This window comes from Convolutriloba macropyga, chromosome 1 (assembly GCF_964194025.1).
Source record: "Convolutriloba macropyga chromosome 1, txConMacr16.3, whole genome shotgun sequence".
Classification (NCBI taxonomy): domain Eukaryota; kingdom Metazoa; phylum Xenacoelomorpha; order Acoela; family Convolutidae; genus Convolutriloba; species Convolutriloba macropyga.
The window spans coordinates 36,534,123-36,557,664 of record NC_134468.1 but is presented as its reverse complement, the minus strand read 5'-3'; the positions used below and the strand labels follow the sequence as shown (position 1 = coordinate 36,557,664).

The 23,542-nt window shown below is 35.1% G+C and overlaps 1 protein-coding gene across 2 annotated transcripts; it reads left to right on the top strand.

The window, feature by feature from the left end:
• Window positions 1-3,956: 3,956 nt before the first annotated feature.
• LOC142338332 (uncharacterized) lies at window positions 3,957-23,320 on the top strand. 2 transcript variants are annotated; one of them, XM_075388043.1, is made up of 7 exons: window positions 3,957-4,261; window positions 8,347-10,328; window positions 10,842-10,894; window positions 12,178-12,366; window positions 12,442-12,552; window positions 17,439-18,389; window positions 22,301-23,320. In XM_075388043.1, the coding sequence occupies exons 1-7, from the start codon at window positions 4,091-4,093 to the stop codon at window positions 23,230-23,232; spliced, it is 4,389 nt and encodes a 1,462-aa protein (XP_075244158.1). In that variant the 5' UTR covers window positions 3,957-4,090; the 3' UTR covers window positions 23,233-23,320. The 2 variants fall into 2 exon arrangements, with proteins under 2 accessions (XP_075244158.1, XP_075244150.1); XM_075388035.1 differs by having other exon boundaries at window positions 12,178-12,552.
• Window positions 23,321-23,542: the final 222 nt, after the last annotated feature.

The following is a 23,542-nucleotide window of genomic DNA, read 5'->3' as shown; positions in this document are numbered from 1 at the left end:
ATTTTGTACTTGATTGGCATGTGAAATAGATCTTGGTTGCAATTTGCTGAATCTGATTCTCTATTTTCTTCACTTGTCATGGAAATGCGTTCATCTGTTGGAGGTCACTGGATGCTAGAATCAGGATGCGATAAGATGTTGATAACACCAAGAATAGTTAAAAACAAGGATGCTTGTTAATGTGCGTTCGCAAATGAGGTTCCGACCCGAACTCATCTACATTTTTGATTTATTTTAAACCTAATGATGAGATAATTAGAAATAGATATTACGTTTGCAAATATCGTTATATACCGAATTACTAATTGAATTAAATAATAACATGCCTCATTACTGCGCTCAGAAGATTTGCCATTAAAAAGATTACGAAGAAAAAACAAATAACAAAAAAAAGCAAAAACCAAAATAAAAAATTAGCGAATGTGCTATAAAAGAAGAAAAAAAGAAACACAAATAATGAAAACTCACAAAGTTTTTATGAAAACGCATATCGTCCAACAAACAAAACATCAGTGACGACATGGTATCAATTGAAAAATAGTTCTTGAAATACAAGTAAATAGATGGAACTTCTCAATGATGAGAGTAAGTTACAAGTTGAACAAAGCAACAAAAATTGAAAAGTATAAAAAATCTTTGAAAACGAACAAAATCATTAACTGTAATACTCCTTGCTATAAACTGACTGCACCGAGTAACGTCATTCATTTAATGGTCAATTAAAAGCCTATGAGACCATTTTACGACTACATGAAGAAAAAAAAGAAAAAACAGCAAATTCAGGAAAAAAAATTGAGCGAGAAAAGTGTCGAAACCAATAATAAAGAAAAGAGTAAAAAAACTTTCTAAACTCATATAGTTTTTTAAAAGCAATGGGGTTCTTTTTTAACAATATGACTTCGAAAAATCAACAAGTATGAACAAATAAAATAAATTTTGGAGAAAACCCATTATATGAAGGCCACTAAATTCAATCGCTTTCAACGGAAATAAAAAAATAGGCTTTGGCTCAATGAGAAGACAAGGTTGTTTGTCAATCATAAGTCAGCAACAGGACAACAATATAAGTCTTATGATTATGAAAACAAAAAAAGAATACAAGCAAAAACCAAAATTTCAGTAGAAAAATGCAAGAGGAAAATATCGAAGCCATTTAAACCAAACGTGTTTCTCTGAATCTTTCATCTATGATCCATTACAAGTCTTTTCTAAGCCAATGCGAACCACCAATATTGGGACAAAGCAACAAGATTTTAAAAGGAACCAAATTTACAGAAAAAAAATCCGAGCTTAACTGATTAATTTTGGTTGCAGTAAAAATGAAGCGACTCCTGTCATTACTGAGATTGACCTACAGTTCAAGAAAATAAGTTTAATACTGGTTAGTAATAAAAATTCATTTTTTAAAAAGTTTTAACAGCCACTAAATTCAATAGCATCAACGGAAGTCAATACATACGCAATGTATGCATCAATAGGAAGCTGAAGATATTTTTCACTCCTAAGTCATCAATAAGACATCACCATAAGTCATATGATTATGAAAACAACAACAAAAGCAGGCAAGAACCAGGAAGTCAGTAGAAAAATGCAGGAAAGTGTCGAAGCCATTTAAACCATAAACTTTTCGCTGAAAACTTTATCTATGATGTATTGAAGGTCTTTTCTAAGCCACTGGGACCTATCAAAGTTAGGATAATGTGATAAAATTTCCAAGGGAAAGAATTACAAAAAACTAATTCAAAAGTTAAAAGAAGAATTTTAAAAGCCAGTTGCGTCGAAATCGTAAAACCAATAGTTAGAAGACAAAACTGCTCAGCAGATTCATTTCAGTTGCAGTAGCAAAAAAGGAGTACCTGTCAGTATTGAAACTGACTAACAGCCATTAAACTCAAGAGCTTTCAACAAAACTCAAAAATTACACCACGTTAGGCCTCGATGGGAAGACAAAGATGTTTGTCATCATAATGTCATCAACAAGACGTCAAAATGAGTCCTATGATTATGAAAACAATAACATATACAGGCAAAAACTAAAAAAGGCATAAAAGCGAGAAGAAAGTTTCCAGGCTTATTAGACCATTATCTTTCTCTGAAAACTTTATTTATGATCCATTGGACGTCTTTTCTAAGGCATTGGGAACTCTGAATTTCAAGATAATGGGATAAGATTTCAAAAACAACCAAAGTTACAAAAATCCGAACTTTATTGAAATTATGAAAACTCGTTCTATCGAAGTCATAAAACCAGTAGTTAGCATATGAAAGCGCTAACCAGATTAATTTTGGTTTCAATATAAGGAAGGGGACCTGCTTTTACTGAGACTGACTTACTGTTCATGAAAAATATAAGCTTAAGATCAGTTAATGTTCAAAAAATTTTCCGAAAAATTGTTTTTTTTTATGTCTTAACAGCCATTAGATGTCCACTCAAAGCACTATAAAGTTTTATCTAATGCACATTGGGAAGCCAATTGCTCTTTTAGTTAGCAAATCTATACAATAGGACTCACAAAATATAGTATAATCTCAATAAGTAAATAAAATTTTCATTAAAAATTTCGAAAAATCGGAGTCGAAGACAAAAAAAAGAGCGAATCCTTGAAAACTAATATTTTGTTCAATTGGTATCATTTGACTGTAAATGAGGTTTGCCATTGACGGAATCTCGATAAGAAAAGTGACTAGTCTCTCAGTGACTAAAAAACAATAATAAATAGGAAAAGTATTCTAAAAAACATCTGTGATTTTTTTTATAGTAAGCTTCCTCATGAGAACAGAACTAACCTTTTTATCGGTCTATTGGTAACACAAAATTGTTCCATTTTGAAGCGTGAAATGTAATTTTAAAATAATGTTTTTATAGAAGAGCCTTTATTTGAACAAAAATTACGCTAGAAGTGAACAAAATCAAGCAAAGATCACGTGTTCACATAAAACTTTAAACCTCGATAACTCCTTGAAAAATACAAAAAGTCAAAAAATTCTTTTTAATTTTGAATTCTATGCTAGATGAGCTTTTTAATGATACCACTCACATATCCGTACGATGAATATATCGACCGGCCAAAATTCTCTGCACAAAAAAACCCAATTGAGTATATAGTTCCTCCCCCCACAAGTGGGGTTGGAACAATTAGACTCATAATTAATTTTGTGACCACTATTTATCGACACACCACAGTCATTCAGGTAAGTTGGTCTTTAGCTTTATGAAACTGTAACAAACAAAAACTTCTCGATGTTCAAAACCATCACGGGTACTTTCCATACAAACTACTGGCGAAAATTTTGTAAAAAAATGGAAAATTTTGCCTGAAAAAAATTTTTTTCAGCTTCTGGGTTTGCTTTCAAATCCCCGCAGAAAAAATGAAAATATTATGGTTTCTGTTTAATTGCAGCGGAGCTGCATTATGTCAACAGTGGTCAGATTTCAGCTGCCCTCTCCTCGTGATTCCCCAAATTTCAGACAGCCGTTTTCATGAGCAACGGTACTTTTATTTGGTTACTATGGCCATTAACTTTGTTTGATCCATTAACGTTTTGCCAATAAATAGATTGGACAATGAATATGTTGCGTCTCATTCTCTTAATCATCGGCTACCACACTCTTTTACGTACCGAACTGTCGCTCAGCTCTATGTTCTGTGCTAGGAATAACAAAAAGATTAGGTCGGATCCACTGGAACCTGGAAAGTAGTTTGGCGCATCTACCTAATAATTTGTTGTTTTGTGCCTAGTTTCACTTGTTTCCGATGTCGACATACCCGTAAAACACATAAAACATTTGTCAGTTATTTTCAAATAACAGCAGAAATATGCAACGCAGCAAAAGAATGTGGAGAAAACATTTGTTACTGCTGTGAAATGGAACTGGCAGTATGCTTCAACTTAGAACGTCATGCTTATTTTAGCCTTTGAGATTGCATCACTTGATTCTGTAAACATAATTTTAAAGAGAACCACTATTAAGCTGATTGTGGCAACCATGTTCATGATAATTTGGCAAAAATCCGCCTTTTGATTCGAGAAATTGTACAATTTGATTTTCGGATTTGAAACAAAAAGTTTCTTTTGGAAAATAAACAAAATGGAAACATCTTTTCTGAGCAAAAAATGCAGAGAAGCTGAGACATGTTTGGTTTTGGTGCCCGGGCCTCCGAGTTCATATGCAGATGACCCGTCAGTGAACGCTATTCTGAGCAACCGCGTTACAGTGGAGTTTCTACAAGAGATAAAATGCAAAGGGATTCTTCTCCAGGTAAGGATTCTATACAGTTAGTTATAGCTCAGTTTTGATTCATCATGATTCACTCAATATATATGAAAAGAGATCAATGCTTTGAAAAAATAATAGGCACGACATACACATTTGTATCAGCCTATTTAAACCTCCGCCGTTGAGCGAAAAAAACGCGGTCATTGTTGTAACCATAACTTTGTCAAATTTCACCATTTTGAACCTAAACAAGATATTTGACTGTCTGTCAGTAGTCCTGCGGTGGACCTTTTGAAATTAATCACCAAATACGATTTCTTTCATATATTTGTAAATGACACACCACCGTAAACTTATAATAAAAATAATTCGTTTCTGCGTAATGCAGTCGAGCAGCATTACGCTTTCAGTCTGCATTAACAGTAGCCTGTTCTCAGCTGTCCGTTTTCTATTATTCCCCACATCTCAGACTGTTCATTTCAACTTCCGTGGAACATAGATTTCGAAATTGAAGAAAACATTGATGACATGGACATGTGTGACGCAGAACGTGGATAACAGGGATAAATTCGTGTCGCTGCTGTCCACGCTTATTCAAATCAGGCAGCTTAAAATTTACTGCAACTTTGGAATAGTTTTGCATATTTTTCTTTACTGCTGTACGCACATGCTAAAAATTCTAACAAAAAGATCATAGTAAACAACATTGAACAAATTCAGTAGTATTACTCAATCAAAGTTACCATTTCTAAAGAAGTACAATCTTTTACATTTTTAGTACAAAATTGAAAACATAGCTGGCAGATTGCCAGAAAATAGCCGCAATAGATTTGTAGACCGGCAGTCTAAAAAAACAGTAAAAAAGACAGACCAAAAAAATTCGTCTTTTCATTGAAGGCTGATCTGTTATATTTTGATTAAAAATCTGTATAAGTTATTGCTGCCTCTATTAGCTGATCTCAAATAACCTTCATTTAGAGTGACACACACCCATTTGACCTTATCTCTTTGAATTAAAGTAAATAAAAGTCAATTTCAAAGTGAGGAAGTCATTTTTGAGAGTGAGGTAAGTCAAGTGTGACCAAAAATTTAATCACGCGCATGAACAAAAAAACTCGCTCCACTAAGAGCGAAAAATGACGTCACACATGCAATTCAGTTGAAATTGCATGAACGAATGAACAAAAAGTGGCTGTGACGTCATATGGTCGTAACAAAAATCATGACGACGAAATAAAAAAAACATAGCAGGACAAGTCCTGACGTACAATTCAAAGAATTTTCATTGACTAAAAAAACTAGACCTAAAACGGACTATGAATGGATTGGAAAAACCATTTAGAAAAAAATCCGATCCAAAAAATTGAAAAAAGAGTAAAAATCAAAGTGAAATTGCCGCATGTGAACAAAAAACCACTAGCGAGAAAGCGAATTTTTGTTCAAACACCATTTTCTCACTCTACTTTAAATTTAGAGCGAAAAAATTTCACGCCGCAAAACCACTCGCTTTTTCGCTCCATTTCCTGTTTCGGCGTGACCAAAATCACCACTCCATTTTGACTTCAAAAATCATGAAAATGTGTGAACAGATCTTAAAAAAAAAAAAAGACAGCGCCCCAATACAATTCAAATTCTTTGAATTGTAAAAAACCAAGAGAAGGCCAATAATAGCCCCAGCTATCGCTGTGCGGCTATTAAACATGACAGATGGCATTAGATACACATTTGTATCAGCTTATTTAATTTCACCTCCACCGTTGAGCGGAAGAAGAGCTCCTTGTCTTCAGCATAATTTATTCAAATTTCCTCACTTTGAACATAAGCAAGATAATCTAATCCAACTCTGTGTCAGTAGAGTAGAGAAGAAATGCCGCTTTTGGCGTCCAGCTTAAGTTGTTTCCCGTTCATCGAGGACCATTTTGAGCACACATATCTTAAAATCTTGCTGTGGATTAAAAATGATCTCCATCTGAATCTGGAGATCAAGTTTTTCAGCATGAGAAAATCTTTATTAAAGTAACATTACGTTTCAAATAGTACAATTTGTAATATTTAATTTTTTGGAGCGGTTCATGAACAATTTTACTTCGTATCTCGTCTTCATGTTGAGCCATTGTTGTCGACAATCAGAAGTAGACACATTAACTGCGGATGAGAATGAGAAAAAGGCATGAATTTCGACTCTCATAATCGCTTAAAACCTGTTTGAAGAGAAGTAAGCATTTCGAATAACTGTCCCATAGGTAGTTGCAGAAAAGCTAATTGCTCCCCTAGAACGCAATTAGTCTGGCCGGGACTTTTTGAAATCAACCACCAATTGAACGTTATTCTTTCATATATGTCTAATTAACACGCTACCGTGAACTTTCGTAGAAATTAGATTTTGAAACTGTAGAGAACATTGATGACGTTGACATGTGTGACAAAGAACGTGGGTAACAGCTACAAAATCGTGTCATTGTTGTCCACGCTTGTTCAAAAACTAGCAGCCTAAAAGTTTCTGCAATTTTCGGGCAACTTTGAACTAGTTTTGCATGTTTTTACTGCTGTAGGAACACGCTTACAACTCTAATAAAAACACAATAATGAAAAACATCGACAATTTTAGTAGGATTACTCAATGAAATGTACCATTTGCTAAGCAATTAAGTATAGGTTTTTGCAATTAAGTAGGAGCTGAAAAAAGGGCAAATGGCAAAAATTAACTTTTTGCTAACTTAGGCCGTTGCAATGCTTGTAGGTATCAATACTGCACTGCTCTATCTGCGCCTTAATTGAGTTTGCCCAAATTATTATTGTTTTTTGTTTTAAAACAGTGCTGCTATCCAAAAATCAAAATTTTTATACCTGTTTGTTAAATCTATATAGAAACACAAGAGAAAAAGCTCATTATGTCAATTTTTTTCAAACTGTTAAAAATAATGAATGTTTAGCGCTACGTATTAAGCAGTTTTCGCGTTTTATAAAAGGTTGAGAAACACTGCGGTTGGCAATAGCTGATTTTACTTAAATACGTTCAATTTAATTGTATATTTGCAAGATGAACTCTTGCCTTGCAATATCTCGCAAGATTTCGGAAAAAATTTTTTGCCAAGTGATGCTTAATCTCGCCAAAATTTGTCTAATTTTTGAAAAATCTTGCAAACCAAACATTAGTAGTTGACTTGGGTTTAAAAATTTTTTTACATTCAAACATTTATAATAATAGTTTTGGTTCCTGCGTAATCTCAACGGAACAGCATTAGGCGACTTCGGCCTGTTCTCAGCTGCCCTCTTTCTTATTACTCCCTTCATTTCAAACTGTTTCCCATGAGCAGCATTGCTTTTTTGGTGACTATGGCCACTTTTTTTGCGTCTGAAACTTTTACGTGGTACCATTATTGCAGCCAACATTTGCCCGGCTATGGTCAACCTGAAGCTATGGTTAAGTAAGAGCTCATCCTTACACAGACAGCTTCACGAAGGTAGGGGATTGAACTCTCAATTAGTGGCGTGTGAATCACACACCCTAACTCTCGACTATCACGCCATATTGTATTTATAACTTTTTTGTGTTAATTGCACTAAACTGAAAAATTTAATGCAATGGTAAAATAAAAAAAATTGACATTGCCAGGAGTTTCTGATTTTATAAAAATGAAAAAGGTGCACTTTTTGTTTCAGTAAGAGGTATATTAGAAATTTATTAAGCCAAAACTACTACCCGTTAAAACTATGGGTAATAAAAATCATATTGCCTGTTTAAATCGACTGAGACTATGCGTACGAAATAATAAAAAAAAGTCCTTCAGAGAAACATGGCAAACATATTCAAACTTACCTTCCAATTATAAGTCATATCAACATAGTACCACACAGAATTGAATGATCGAAAAGTTTGTCATCAAAAATAGCGAAGTTTGAAATTTTTGGGCTTAGTTTATCGGTGGCCAGAGTACACACAAAATTACGCTAATTTAAAATGAGTCGTAGCTTCATGAAAAAATGGCAAAACGTGAGTGGAGCCATCTTCTGCTAGAAATTAATCGAGTTGCGATTGAAAATAATATTAGAGCAAAAAATAAACGATTTCTTTAAAAAAAAACTACTAAAGAGCACGTTATTTTACGAACTTTTCCTATTCGCAGATCAAAAGCAGTTCAGTGCTAGCCAAAATCAAAGATATGGAAAGTGAAGATTCAGCCACAAACACTGACACTTTTGGCAGCACTGACGAGTTGATTCCAACAACTTCGACTAACATGCCGGGACATAAACTTAACGATGAGAGCGACCAAACACGCGGGGCTGAAGCATTAACAGTGCCCAGTTTGTTCATACCTGGTCCAGGGTTAGATAAGTTAATTCTGTTCAAACATATCAACACTGTAAACTCTAATACAGCTTGCATAGTGAGTGAGCAATTATCTAATCAGATAAAAACTTTGGACTTAGTCTGCAAAGAAACAATAAATTCTGTTTTATATGCGTCAGATACTAAAATCCCAAACCAAAAGCTCGATCTGTTTTTAATCTTGATTACTGAAAAGGTTTGCCAGGACGTGACAGAGACCATAACAAAAAACGTGAACAACTTTGAAAACGTGAATAATTTGAATGTCCGAGTTGCAAGCTTTGTCAAACAAAGATCGATAGCAGCTGAAAAATGGATTTCAAAAAATCCGCAATTTTTCCAACTGATGCAAGAACCAGGCGACAGGATTTTAGTTAAGCAATTCTTATCATTTGCCGTTGAGAGCGAGTTTTCGCTAAAATTGACCCGCAAGAACTTCAGAACATTTGGAGGTCAGCAATGTCAATTAACAAACCCTGTTCAAATGACTGCAATATTCTCTGAATATTTTCCAAAGTGGGAAACTAAACTGGAAACAATTCCAAACTATGACCGTGTTTTGGATAATTTATTATACTCAACCGACAACGACGGCTACCTAAAGAAAGGCGGAACAGAAGGCTATTTTGGCGAAATCAAATTTTTCTGGGAACGGGTTCTGAAATTCACGCAAAATTGTTCAGGTATTTTGGTTAAGGGTTTCGATCAGGTTAAAGTCAACTCAATAATGGATGCCTATTACAACTATGGAATGAGTTTTGAAATTGATTGGCTCTACTGTGGGGTTGAAAGAATTGTAGCCTTTGAAATTGGCGTTGCGAATAATTTTGAAAACCCGTCGTCTGCTATTATGAACAAAATCAGCCAGGTTGTCAAGAAGATTTTGCCTTCTTTTCAACTATTCATGGCCACATTTTTTCACACAGCTGGTGAAATGTCAAGTGAATTACGTGAACAAGATACTGGTACTTTTATTCAAAATTTTGTCACAGAAAATCTGCAGATTGTGATATATTTGCCAAATGTTTCCATAGAAAACGCCCATGTTGCTTTCAATTCAATCCGTTCAAGAATGGTAGAATTTACAGCCGGTAAGAAAGTTCCTCAAAGTTTTCAGTTCCTGTTTGAATCAATGCGAAAACCTCGAAGTCCTTTTGATCAAATTCTCTTTCTGCTACCCTCTGATCCGAATTTGAACACCAAAGTCCCAAAACTATTCACACTGGACAAACAGTTCAATCTTCAAGAGAGCTCAACTACAGTTTGTGAGCTTCTGTCTCGTGAAAACTTGGCTCAAAATAATGAAAAACGATCAATTTTGAAATATTTTTCAGCTTTATTCACTTACAGCTCTTTAATATTTAAAGGTTCCTTGCAGAAAGTAGAGAAAGAGGCGATGAAACTTGAAGAAAGGTACAAGCAAAGCAACCAAGAATGGGTTCTGAAAAACAAAAGCCATCAGACCAAAACATTCATGGACATCATTTTAAGCCCGCAACAGTATCGCATTCTTAATGAAGACAAGCAGCGGGTTTGCGTAATAGGAGAGCCAGGCTGCGGAAAAACGTCACTTCTGCTGGCGAAATTGATGAAATCTGTTTATGACAAGGAAACAGAAAAGGTGATATTTGCAGTGGCAGAGGAGAAAGAGCTCTTTCACAAGTTTTTGCTGAAGTTTGTTGAAGAAAATATTGAAGTCGGTTTGCAGTCGAAGGTAAAAATTCTTACCTACGAGCGAGAAAATAACAACTTCTTGCAAATGTCCATGGAGTTATTGTAAGGCCATTGATCGATGAGACCCTGCCAAACTTGATTTTGAAACATAAACCGACGAGTGTCGGACAAATTGCTCTCGAACGACGATAGGCGTGGTATGCAAACTTGGGGGGGGGGGGGGGGGGGGGGAGGTATTTTGGTTATGAGTGGAAAAAAAAGCTAATAAAAGATGGGTTTGTACCCTGGCTCAATAGGCTGCAGCATTAGCCACTCGGTTATCAGGGCCCTGTGATATGTTGAAGCTTACAATCGATTTGGTTTTAGCAACAGACCTAATTTATAATTAAGAGCAATCAAGTCACCCAAATTCAAGAAGGCAAGAGTGGTAAAGTCAATCGAGAACTGAACTCGGAAGAATGTTCCAGAACAAAACCATCAAGCGAAAAAAGACACACGTTTAAAATAATTGCTTCAAACTTTGTTCGAGAGCAATTAAGACTTTGTCCAAAAATTCTTCTGAGCTGAAAAAATTTAACTTGATTATATAGTACTGTTCAGGGTCTGATCATTTAGTGACAACATTATTGAATTTGACAAAACAACGTTGTTGTTGGACGAAATCTATGGAGAGTACATTTTTACAAATGCATCGCGATTATATTCTAAGTAAAATCATTTTTATTCACGTAGGGAAGTACTCTTATGGAACCGTAAAATTGATCTGATATATTTATAAACATCTGGTATATTTATATATAAACACTGGCCAAATCAGAATATTAAACTATATTTTTTTTAACTTCGAAACAATCAAACAGGAAATGGATAAATCTGGAATCGACTAGCTACCAAAAGTAGATTCCTGGAGGCAAGTAAAAACGGTAATGTTCTATGCGTCAGTTAAAAGAACTTGGCTTACAGTTTGGGGAAATTTGATTGAATTGCGTATCCAAGCTGATTTTCCAAAATATAATAAGTAATGATCCCAAAATCCATGTTATCAAATCTTCACTCATCCGTAGTGAATCGTAGCTGAATCTGTCAAGTATCATGATCATGTCAAAATTTACAATGATTAGAGTAAAAAAATCAGGATAGTTTCATTGAATCAACCTTAAAAAACGCTTAGAAAAAAGTTCAGCATGTAATTAGCGTGAATTTACTGAGCTTAGTAAGAGAATTACAAAAAATAAAAAGTATTCAATCGAATTACAGTTCTCATAAAAAACACTCAGATTTGGAAGTTTACTTTTTGTTGCGAGTAGTTTTACTTTACCTGATAGAAGCATAATCAATTGAGAATATTTTACATTATATTCAAGTTGGTGACGGTTGAGAGAAAATGGCAACATTTTATTTGTACTTGTTCAATGATTAGTGGTCTTTTTCCTGAAAATGAAGTATAGATAAAGTAAATGATAACAAAAATCAAACAAAAAGGAATAAAGAAAATTATGCAAACGCGCAACAAAAACATAAGCATTTTCTATGTAAACAAACAACAATTCTCTATGTCTTTGGAAGTTGTTCACAGTAAAAGTTACTTTCAAGATTCGATTTATCAGCCGAATTGGACACAAGAACATTATTGTTTCCTGAAGTACATGAAAGTCATATAAATTTTATCCCACAAGCTTATGGCAATAAGTTTTTTTAAATAAAATGTTTAAAAAACGTAAAAGTGTTTTGGATAGACTGTGAAAACAAAAGCCTGAAATCCATAATCTGAAGGAGGCGACTGATTTTTTTATTGCAAATGCTCCACGAAGAATATTTCTATATGACAAAAACTGAAAGAAAATATTATGGCGTAAGAAAGCTTGTGTTCATGTCAAACTTCTCAGCCAATAGAAACTTAGTATCCATAAAAGTTTTAGCAAATGAACTTTCCATCGGTTACTTCCTACAGACGTTTCTGAACTGGACTCATTTTATGATGAAGACCACGACTTGACCTTCTGCCTTCGTAGACTGAAATCATTTTGGTTCGGACTTATCGACGCAGGGAAACTCATGCAATCGCCATCTCAATTCTCAATCTGCGCCAACTTTGAAGTCGAACCCTTGAACGTCTTATTTAGAAACTCACATCATATTTGTGAGTTATCGAGTAATATTTTACACAGAGTTAAACCACTGTCTCAGACTACAGCTAGAGTGCCGGGTTGTTTAGTTTCGAGCCAACAAGAAGTTTCCATGAAGGTATTCTCAAACATGGAGGATATAGTTTTGACTGATGATAGTTATCTGGACGACAAATTTGCCAATGATCGCATGGTTATAGGTTAGTGCCATTCAGAACATTTCGACCCAATATTGCTTGAAATGAAATTTGAGGAAATTAGTTACTTTCAATGTCAAGCTAGATGGAGGAGAATATGAACAGTTCAAAAAATTTCAATTCAGCCATGCGTCGGGCAATCCTTGCTTGAAGCTAAATAAAATTTCTGCTATATGGGTTGACTTGAATCTGACTTTCATTCATGTAAAAGTTTAGATTAAATCAATCTGACCGTTCCAGTGACACCTTATTTTCTCTGATCCATTCTCTGCTATTTAGTCAGAAACAATGTGCATAAATGGTCTTGGGATACTGCAAACTGTTTCTAAAAGGAATAAAAAGCAATTAAATTTAAGTTAACTGTCCCCCAATGCACTACTAAGATTACCGTTTCGACTAAACGTACTAATGTAGTACCCAGACTTTAACCCAGACACTAGAATTATTGATTTTAATAGCTCACAAGCAGAAAACTGCCGCAATTATTTGTTGCAACAATTTCCGCACTTTTTTCATGATCTTTTTTTTACTTCACCGAATTCGACCACAGAAACGGGATAAAGTGTTAAAACCCAATTATGTTGCTTGAAAGCAGTAGTTCTCTTAGGTTTTTAGCGCTCTCGTGTGTGTACACGAAATGAAGCATAAACTTAAGGACAGTTGTTTGGACAAGCACTAAGTTTACGCTACTCTTAGTGCTCTGAGATCTTCGCTTGTGCCTAAAACAATTACAACAAATGTGGCGGGAAAAAAGAAAAAAAGAAAGGGAGGGAGTTGATTGGGTAAACAGAAATAAGGGAAGACTGCGTTTTTTTTTGCCGCCAACCAATCAAAAAACTGCAAATTTCTACAGATACTATAAGCAACTACAAATTAAACCCCTTATAAGCAAATAAAACATACAAGAAAGATTTTCTGAAATCACGTTCAGTTAATTGCAATAAAAATACTGGTTAGAGAAGCCAATCATAAAATTATGTACATAAAACGACCCTTCATCCAAACAATTTCAATCAGCAGTTCACACATTAAGCACGCGGCAACGTTTTTCTGGGGTTGTTTTACAATAGTTAGTGGCCTCGTTACCTCGTTAGCAGAAAATTTTGCAACAAGGCACAAAAAATATGTTTCCTTGATTTTTCAGCTTTTGGAATTGTGTACTTTTTCTTCATATTTTTTTGGATTGCCAATCAGCCCCCTATGAGAAAAATTAAGGAAAATTTTTTTCTTTACAAAAATGATAAGCCAAAAAAAACAAAAAAAGCAAGAAAAAACCAGAAGAGGGAAAAAGGAAAAGAATGTAAAGAGGGAGGGAGGGAAACAAAATTTGACAGAAAAAGAACACAATAAACAATATGCGAAAATAACAACAAAAGGACTGAATAACTGACTGACTCATATAAACAAAGTATCCCTTGGGAACTATTGAACAAACAGTGGCCATAGCATTTTTAAACGTGCACTTCGCCTGCTCTTAATAATACTGTTCATGGTCCACGTAAGCGTGCATTTTTGCTCTTTTGTTCATCATGGTGCCTCATGATATCGAGAAAAAAATATAGCATAATTGACGTTTTGGTAGGTCCGGAAATCGTTCTCACTTTGCTCTTCAATCTTTGTCCCAACCTTTCCAGTGATGCTAGCCTAACAATATTACGCCAAACACAGCGTGAGCTAGCCCAATATCAGATTACTGATAATAGTCAGTTATTCGCTCGCTAAAACTATCCATAAACAGAGCATCATTTTTCGTTTTGGAGGTGTCGTACTTATTTGTTTTGCAATCGTGTTTGTACAAAAACAAACTGTTTAATAATAGTAACATATTACAATATTAATTTGTGACCCCCCGGTTAAAAATGTAATATCAAAAAATTTACTGGTTATCATAGCTAGTGATAAATATTAAAATACAATTTTTGAATTGAGCGTCCGAAACAGTTTATTCTGAATCCTTTTTCAACTCCGCGTCGTAGGTCGTATGTCATTAGCGGGCGTCGAGCTTCTGTTATCATTAACATACCACATTCGAGGGTAGGGGAGAGGCACTTCAAGGCGAGGCCAATGACGGGCGAAATGTTTCTCTTCTCAGGAGTTGACTGCGCTATTGGTTGAACCGTTTCGATAATGAATGTAGATGGTGGCTGGATATTTTCCACATCTCCAGCTCCACGCTTTCGTCTAGGGGAGCAGAAATCCAGGAGTTCAAAGATGGCTCCAAACATTCCACAATAATTTGGTCTTCTTGTTCTTCCACCAGCTCGTTCCTCCGTGTTGGTATCTGCTTGAGGAGGGGAAACTTGTTGTAGATCAGATGAGGGTGCGTTCCGATCTAATGGGAGAGTTAACTCGCCGGGCGATTCTCCACTGGGCGCAGAATAACGGTCACCGATGGCCGCAAAGATTGGGACTTTAGGGACGCGTCCTCACATCGCGCGTGCTATATTGGATTTCGAAGAGGAGGCCTGCGGTCCGGTTCAAATTTCTTGTGGTTTCGCATTTGTTGCCATTAAGTTTTTGTGTAAATTCTTTAACATGACTCTGTATTTTCTACTTTATGAGTTTCTCGCTAGTACGGGGTCGGGGTTGATCTGTGTATAGCTTGAGAGGAGTTTTACGCTCGAGCTGGGTGTCAAAGTTAGTATTATCACTGTTGCGAGCAGTTACCATTGGTTTAGCCGGCTCTTTTATCTTCGAGAATGTAAAGCTGAATTTCATAGACGTTTTCCTTCTGTCAATTTTTAGGGCCACTTTGAGCTAAACGGCGCGTTCAGCGAAGGGAATTAGGGGGCAGATGTTGGAACGTTAGAAACGTGATTCGCCTTCATTGCTATTCTTCTCATGTTCATTTGCGTCGCGCGTGACATTGGCCATTACCTTCTCGACTTCGATAGTGTAGCTAGAAAGTATATCTCGTTTTTTTTTAAAATCATAAATAGGTCCACCAAGTTGTATTTCGTGGTTCGGTTCAGCACAAGGTATATGAGGGTTGAATTGCTTAGCGGTAATTACCGATTTAAGATTCGTACCGATTGCATTTGTTTATTCCCGCGCATTATGGCAAATTCTATCAAATGTTAACATTTGCTCTGCCAGTTCACATTTTAGAGCAATTCGGGAATAACGTTCCCGTTTCCATTATTCTGAGGAACCTATGATTGTCTCCTTGTAGATTGGCTCAAGAAACAATTCCACCATTTCTGTTTTGGAGCCTAGTAGCGTGCCCTAAAATATGTTCTCCGTAGTAAGCAGAGCTAGTTTGTATTATACTCTCCATTTTTCCCAGCGAAGAGGTGGGCCAGGAGAGGGTTTGTCTCAAAATGCATCAATCCCCAAAAAGAATTTGTTTTTTTTTTGCTGACTGCGCCATGTCGTACTTTTTTTGTTTTGGTATCGTCTTGCGCAAGAAAAAAAATTAATTTTAGATTGGACTCCACCAAGAGACATACTTTTCTAAATTCTGTGCTCAGCTTTGCAGCGCAAAATTTTGATAACTGAATTTGCATAGGTTGAGTTAAGAGAATGAAATGTGAATTGCTTAGCAACTAAAGTCTATATGAACAGACATGAATGATCATGCAGCGGGAAGAAGTAGGACCGAACAGACGGCAACTTAACAAGCGGGAAATATGAAATGAAGTCCGGTTAGAGAAATGAAATGAATGCAAACTAAAATTAACTAAATACCTCATCATATTAATTTTACTGCGCTAAGGATATTAACGATGTTCCGGTACCACAGGAAGGTAAAAATACTCTCCGCAAAAAAATGACTGCAATGCAATTAAGCCTCTCATCTGAAAATGTTGCTCAAGTTGAGATGCATTTAAGACCAAAAAAGAACAAAGTGTAACCAGAAAACACAAAACTATGCCACCAACTACAAACTTTTCAGTAGAGAATTCTTGGACAGTGCCCATATATAGATGCAAAAATAAACCAAACATTCACTCTATTTTTGTCTGCAGTTTGGATATATTTTTCAAGATATTCGTAACCATCATACGAAAGTAGTTCTGTCTGCTATTTTTTTCATGTTTTGATTATTATTCCAAATAATTAAGTAAACAGTTACTTATTAACTAATTTCAGAGCAATATTCTGTGGCAATATTCTAATTTTTGACGCTTGGAAAACTTTAAGTGATCAAACAAAAATATAATTCAGTAAAGTTTTGCAAAAATTTAAGCAGAGCAGTATTTTGAGGTAAACAGTATTCAACAAAATGGCTAAACAGGAAAATTCTTGAGGAAATTTGTTCATAAAGGTTTTCAATAAATTGTTCAAGTTCGAATTGTTCATAAATGTTTTCAATAAACTCAAAATTGTTAAAGTCAATATATTATGTCAAATTTAGCTAAAGCGCAAGCTGCAAACCGTCAGAACTGTGCATATCATCACAGACTTATAAAACTATTATAAGTTTGTCGAATTTTTTAAAGGAAATTTCCCATGCATAAGGGAAAATAAGGAAAACAATGGTTCGGCTTCCTCTATTGACGTACTCATTGTTGACGTACTGCTAAGTACACTAATGTACTGATGTGCATTGTTTTTTTACCCACTATAGCCCCACCTTTTCTCAACCTCTAGTTCCCCTCCCTATAAGTATTACTACTGCTACCTGGCATCTTTCGGCAGACCGTAAGGACCTTTTGATGACCTAACAAGTGAGCTGTGTTTCGGTTGTAGATTGGTTAATACAGTATTGCTCATAACGCACTTAAAACCAATTTATTATAATTAGTTTCCAGATCTGACAACTTAGTAGTAAGTCTCTTAGTACGCCTGACAACTTTGCAATGGCAGACTAAAAAGAACCGAAAGTGTAATTTATCCTCTCATAGCTTCCGGGACCGTAATGTTGGTCAACTGTAACTATTTTTTAGTGCTGTCGCACGGAAACCATTTCGAATGGTGGAAAACAATGCAGAAGAGGAAAGACGTCAAGTTAAATGGCGAAAACTTGTTTGTGCCTGTGGACCCAACTGATATCAGTGGTCTCAGTTTCACTGGGGGAGAAGCTTGGTCGGTACTTGTCATAATTGACGAGTCATTCGACTTCTTTGATATCACTTCGGGCTCATTCGACATGGCCATTACTCGTGCCCAATACGAGGCAGTTGTGCTTGTACACGAAACGCATGAATACTTGATTAGACACATGCTGTTTGCGGTTCCGCCGCCTCACATGCGAATATTCAATAACCCTTTCATGGACTCCAACTATGAGTTCAAAAAACTAGAAAAGGAACCTAAGTTTACGGAATACGTTAATTTAATCATCTCAGCCATTCACACTTGCGATTCTAAAGTGTTGAAGACCGTCACTGAAAAGTCCGGTCCCGATGCAAAAGTTCAGGTGGCGATACGTGCATTGCAACAATGTTTGTTCACAACTAATAATAATGTGCTTTTATCCGAAATTTCCGGCTGTCTGGGAACCGAAATTAAAAAAGCAGCTGAAAAAGCGTTGTATTCATTGAGGTCAGATGAGATATTGGTGAATGTTTTGCTTAAAGTTGATAATTTGTCGACACAAATTGATTACTTTCTCGAAGCTCATTCACAGGAAAGCATGTACATTGAACAGAAAGCAAATTTTTTCAATGCTATGAAATTGGCGATACAGAAAGCATTTTTAAACAGCTGCGGTGATCGACAATTTATTGTGGAAGCAATCAGCGACAACATCAAACAACTGGAGGAATTAGTCAAATCCAATTTCCCAGAAGAGCTTGCGGGGTTGAAGGCCGGACTTTTAGATTATGAGTTGACTCAGTTTGGTAGACGACTGAAAAGAGGTGAACGGTTTGAAAAAGAAAATAGCGACGTAATAGGTGAGTAATAAACAAAAGATGGAATTGTTAAAAACATTAGTAGTGCTTTTTAAGGAGCAGATTGTTTGTGCATGCAATTAAAACTGCAAAATTGCCGCTTTATGAACACAGATATCCGCAAAATCTGAAAAAAATTAACTGCAGAATACTAAACAAAATAAATACGCCACATCTTTTTCAATGAATCAAATTAATACATATCATTAAAGGCTGCCTAACAAAACTTATAGAAATCAGCTACTTATACAATAATATGAGGAAAGAAACAACTTCAAGATTTCCACTAACATTTCAAGTTTTTCAGAAAGAAAAGAGGTCAACCCATTTCACCTTAAATAGTTTTTCGTGAAGCTATTTTATGGAAAACAGTGAGAAAAAGTAATGATTGTACTACTTTGTGATAACTGCTAACCTTCAGAACTTTTGAATTAGTGGCAATTACTACAACTCAAGTTTTCGTCTGTCCTTTTTAATAACTATTGGAGACAAACTGACTGAATGCAGCAAAATTGTAAAATTTTTCTTCAAAGCCTCAAAATATTTTGTGCTGACAAAACCTTAAGGCATAGCGATAACTTCAAATTTAACAAGAAATTTAATTTAAAATAATTGTTGGTTAGTACTCAAGTACATATTACTTTATAGATAACATCAAATGATTTTGAAGAGCATCAAAGAAGGTGGACGCCTGTTAAAACACCACTGAGCATTTTTTGAAAATACACAATCGAGTAAACTCCTTTGGAGCATTGCATAAGATTGGTTGCATGTGCCCTAGTTGGTCATGTCTAAAGAAAAAAACACTTGATATTTCTTCATAAAGAAGAGAATTTTCTTTTTCTATATTTAGGTCTATTTCCAAGACATCTGTGATAGCTGATCGGAATCAATATTATAGACAATTTTTAGATTATGTATTAAAAATTCAGAACCTTGTTAGATATTTGTGATTATCTGTATGTCAGATCTAGCAAATTTGTTGAAAAAAAAGCCCAACAATGTTGGAAAATTTCGTTCTATCTGTCCGTGGTTTTGCTTCTCTAGAATGGGCAGAAAGATTGTTCGGTTCTCTCTTTGCAAGCATAACCTTATCAATTTTGAATGGGGATAAACTATTTTCAAAAGTTTGTGAAACGTGTGAATAACTTAGGATTTTTGACTTAATTTTCAAAACTTAATAGACACGAAGTTCAAAAATAGACCCTATTGAGTTTTCTATACGAATTGTTTTCACTTCGGTATGTTTGGCTACATAGGATAAAAATATGAGAAAATTTTATTCTCTCAAACAATTACATTGAGTTTTTATCTACTAGTGACATTATCCAGAGTCCTATATTGATACACCAGCTGAATGAATTGTTTTTAAATTTTGGTAAATTTCTGCGCAGGAAATTTCTCGTGTGCTATAACATGGATATGAATTTGCAGCACTTTTGTTCAAAAAATCGTACATGATTGCGGAAAGATAGTTTGGCGTAAAAAAAACTTCAAAACTTTTAAACGACCGTTGATGGCACCAATTTTTCATTCAATTTCATTTGAGTTTGGTTAATTATATCTGAAGAGAATTAGGGAAGTTTAGTTCTTTTTGAGTAAAATTTTCTGAGCTCCTAACTATTCAATCTTTAGCCTCATTGACCTCTTTGTAAAAACTTACCGTACATATTAGTGTCGTCAAGTAAAAGCAAAATGCTTTTGTTTTTTGAGACTGTTAAGAACTGATTTATCTAGACAAACAAAATCAAGAGACATAAAAAGATCCTTGTGCTATGCTGTGTCCTGTTTACCGAACGTTTTATTCTTTTGAACCGCCAAATTGCTCTCTTTTCTGAATATACGAAGGCGAGAGAGCACAGGAAACTCCCCTAATGCCAAACGGATTGCATTTGGCTAGTAAGATATTGTAATCAACAGTGCCAAATGCTTTAGAAAACTCAAGTAAGGTGAAGTGGGCAGGTATTCTTAATTGGTATCCCAGCGCCTCAATTCTTTTTTTTTTTCGTACAGAGTATTTCCATTTTACCAGTTCTGGGGCATTTTTAATAGGCCTAAACTTTTAATCTTAAACTTTTGGGTAAAAGCAATGTTGTTTAGATAAAAAAAACCTAGCAGGACATATCCTGAAGTACAATGCAGAGAATTGAATCAACTGATGAACTGACAATTCACATTTGTGAAGCCAAATCGAACTGCAATACACAAAAACCAGTGAGCCTACGCACAAAAACGAAAAAAAAAAATAAAACGAATTCGATTTCCCACTATGTTGTCTTTTGCGAAACAAAATTAATAATAACCTTTCTTTAAACCAAAATGAACCTATTCTCTTGACATCATACAACAACCTACAAGAATAAACGAAATTGAAAATGGGAAATTTTATAAAAAAAAATCAATGAGGTCAAAGTACTTAAAACACATATCTACATTCCAGCATCCACATCTACAGCATACCATAAGTTTTTGGAAGTCGTAAAGTATCCTTTAGCAGTTCTAAAGATGAGAAAAAGACAATAGAACTGCTATTGAGGGCAAGATACTCAAACTCACTTAAACCATTCCAAAACAAACGGTATCTCAGTAAATGAAAAAGTTAGCCAAGAAAAGAAGCAAATAATTGACACAGTCTAACGCCGCACTACATGGCCAATGATAAAAGTATTTTTTAAGCGTTAGCGACACGACAACAAGAAAAAACATAGAGATCTAACTATAGGACAAGAACAAAAACAAACAATTTTTGATGTAAGCATCATTGATGAAACCTGTCATTATCGAAACTAAGACAATTAAGTGAAAATAAAAACCCACAAAACCAAAAATTGTCAGTTTTTCTTGAAAAAAAACCAGTGTCAAAGTCAAAAAAATCAATAGCTTGAACCTGAAATAATAAAATTGATCAAAATAGTCTCAACTCGCAAAATATGAGGACTACACCTAATGCGCTAAAATGGTAAGACAAAAATGGTAAACAAATACACGATAAACTCAAAAGTTCACAATTAATTTTTTGAGAACAACTAAAATCACAGTCTTTAAAACAACTAGTCATAGATTTGTACCATTAGTAGGGCTCCTTTTTTCTGAATAGGAGCTACCTTTATTGATAATAAGAGATAGGACTTGAGTAATAATTAAAAACGTTTATTCAAATATTCGCTAATAATTTGTGACCACAAAAATTCAAAAAGTTCAATCAATTGTAAACAGACGCCAGTAGGAAGTACAAATATCATATTAAAAGCACTCAAGAGAAGAAAACAGCAGTCAAATTGCAGCACGTGAAAAACTTCAACTCTTTACTGAATACTCTTTCAAATTCTGTCAAGCTGAAAATTAGAGTTTATGAGAGAACACACTTGTCTTTTTTTGAATACAAATTGCTTGAAACGATTGTTTTCTTTTTCGGTGAAAATGATCATGATCTTAGAAGGTCCATAATACCAATCAAAGTACGGTGTTTCATTGTTTGTTTAAAAAAACGAAATATCTTGCTCTTTCAAAAACAATACTACGCTAAAATGACAACCGTGACAAACTTTTGAAACAAAATACTACTTGGTTGAGAACACTAGACATCGCAAATTTAAAATCCTTACCCCCCCTATTTTTTATTACCACACGTTGTAAAGCGCAAAATTGTGAACAAAAAATTATTGCTCTTTACTGAAATCAATTATTAAAATTTTTTGTTTAGCGCGGCAGTAGTTTTAGTGAAAAACGAAAAGATAGCTTTTCTTAAGCAGCTCCTTCCAAAAAATCAAATGTATCAATTTTTGCTAAGTCTTTCAAGGTAACGCGATTCTGTCAAAATGTCTGCATTTTTTTCGCTGTTACTGCGTGTGGTCATCTTAGGTTGCAATTGATACAATCAAGTTTTTACGTAGTAAAAGCTACCAAAATTTCAGGGTTTCTTCGACGCTCTCTAACTGCAGGCAACATTCAGCTCGTTGACTGTTTCCTAAACATAATTGGCGACAGTCTAACGTCAAAATTAATTGCCCGATGGAAAGATTTTTTATACTACGCTTGTCTAAATGGTTCACAAGATACAATATCATGGTCTCTTGGAATTGTCGAAAAATACGGTGATGTTTTGAAGCAGGTTAACATGCTCTATGATCAGTATAACCCACTAGAAGGAGCTCAATTTGGCGAAAATAATGTTCAAATGGAATTTGGTGATGAGGGTGATGCTGTGCCAAACACTTACACGCCTGTCGATGATGCTGTATTTGTAGATGACAATGTTGATCGAGGCCTTTTTGGTATTTCAAAAATCGGCACCAAATCAAGTCAAACCTTGCTTACTTTACTCTGCAGCCGAAACTCAGATTTGGCGGGAATTCGGCTGATCGCAGAGCAAAATTTACATGAGGACACAGTCCTACACAAATTTATGGATAGAAATTGTCTCCACTGGGCAATTGACTACCAGAATGGGCACGTAGTAGAATTTCTGTTATCAGATCCGCGACGAAAAGAACTTTTATTGAGTTCGGTTTTTGAAAGTGCTGATGAACCCAAATACCGGATGAAAAACACATTCTTAAAATGTGACAGCTCCCCAAATTCAAACAATTGTAGCCCTGAGGAAGATAAGTTTGAGATGAGCTGTGAAGCTTGCAGTGATAATCTGAGTTGCCAGAGCCAACTCTTTGAAAAATTTGTTCTTTGCGAAAATGACACAATGAGCAGTTTCGAAATGGTTCAAGAAGATGAAAAATTCAATGAATCATCAGACAAACATGGCGAAAAAGGTGGAATTGGACTTTTGGAATACGCCGAGAAATTTAGTTCACAAGATATCCTCAATTTGGTAAAGGCACACATGATATAGGAATATTCAGTTCTGGGTCGTTGACATTATTTATACAAATACGTTATAAAGCCTGTAAATTTTGGCAAGATTGCAAATTTAAAATTTAATGATCTTCAGTTTTCAGTAGCAACATTCAAAATGATCAGATTTTGATTCTTTGCTAAATTCCCAGAAGTTCTCGGATTTTTTTACCAACACTCGCTATGCATAACCCGACACCTTATTAGTTAATAGAATTTCTAGCGAAAAGAATGTTAACCAACATTAACGACCGAGTTCGCCTCATACAACAGACTTTGTTTTTATAGGAAAAGAACAATATTTAGCT

Excerpts from the sequence above, each read along its gene's own strand:
- LOC142338332 (XM_075388035.1), top strand. The coding sequence starts at position 4,091 with ATGGAAACATCTTTTCTGAGCAAAAAATGCAGAGAAGCTGAGACATGT. Across the intron at positions 4,262-8,346 it reads GCAAAGGGATTCTTCTCCAG|ATCAAAAGCAGTTCAGTGCT; the intron begins GTAAGGATTCTA and ends TCCTATTCGCAG. Across the intron at positions 10,895-12,177 it reads GTTGTTGGACGAAATCTATG|ACGTTTCTGAACTGGACTCA; the intron begins GAGAGTACATTT and ends TACTTCCTACAG.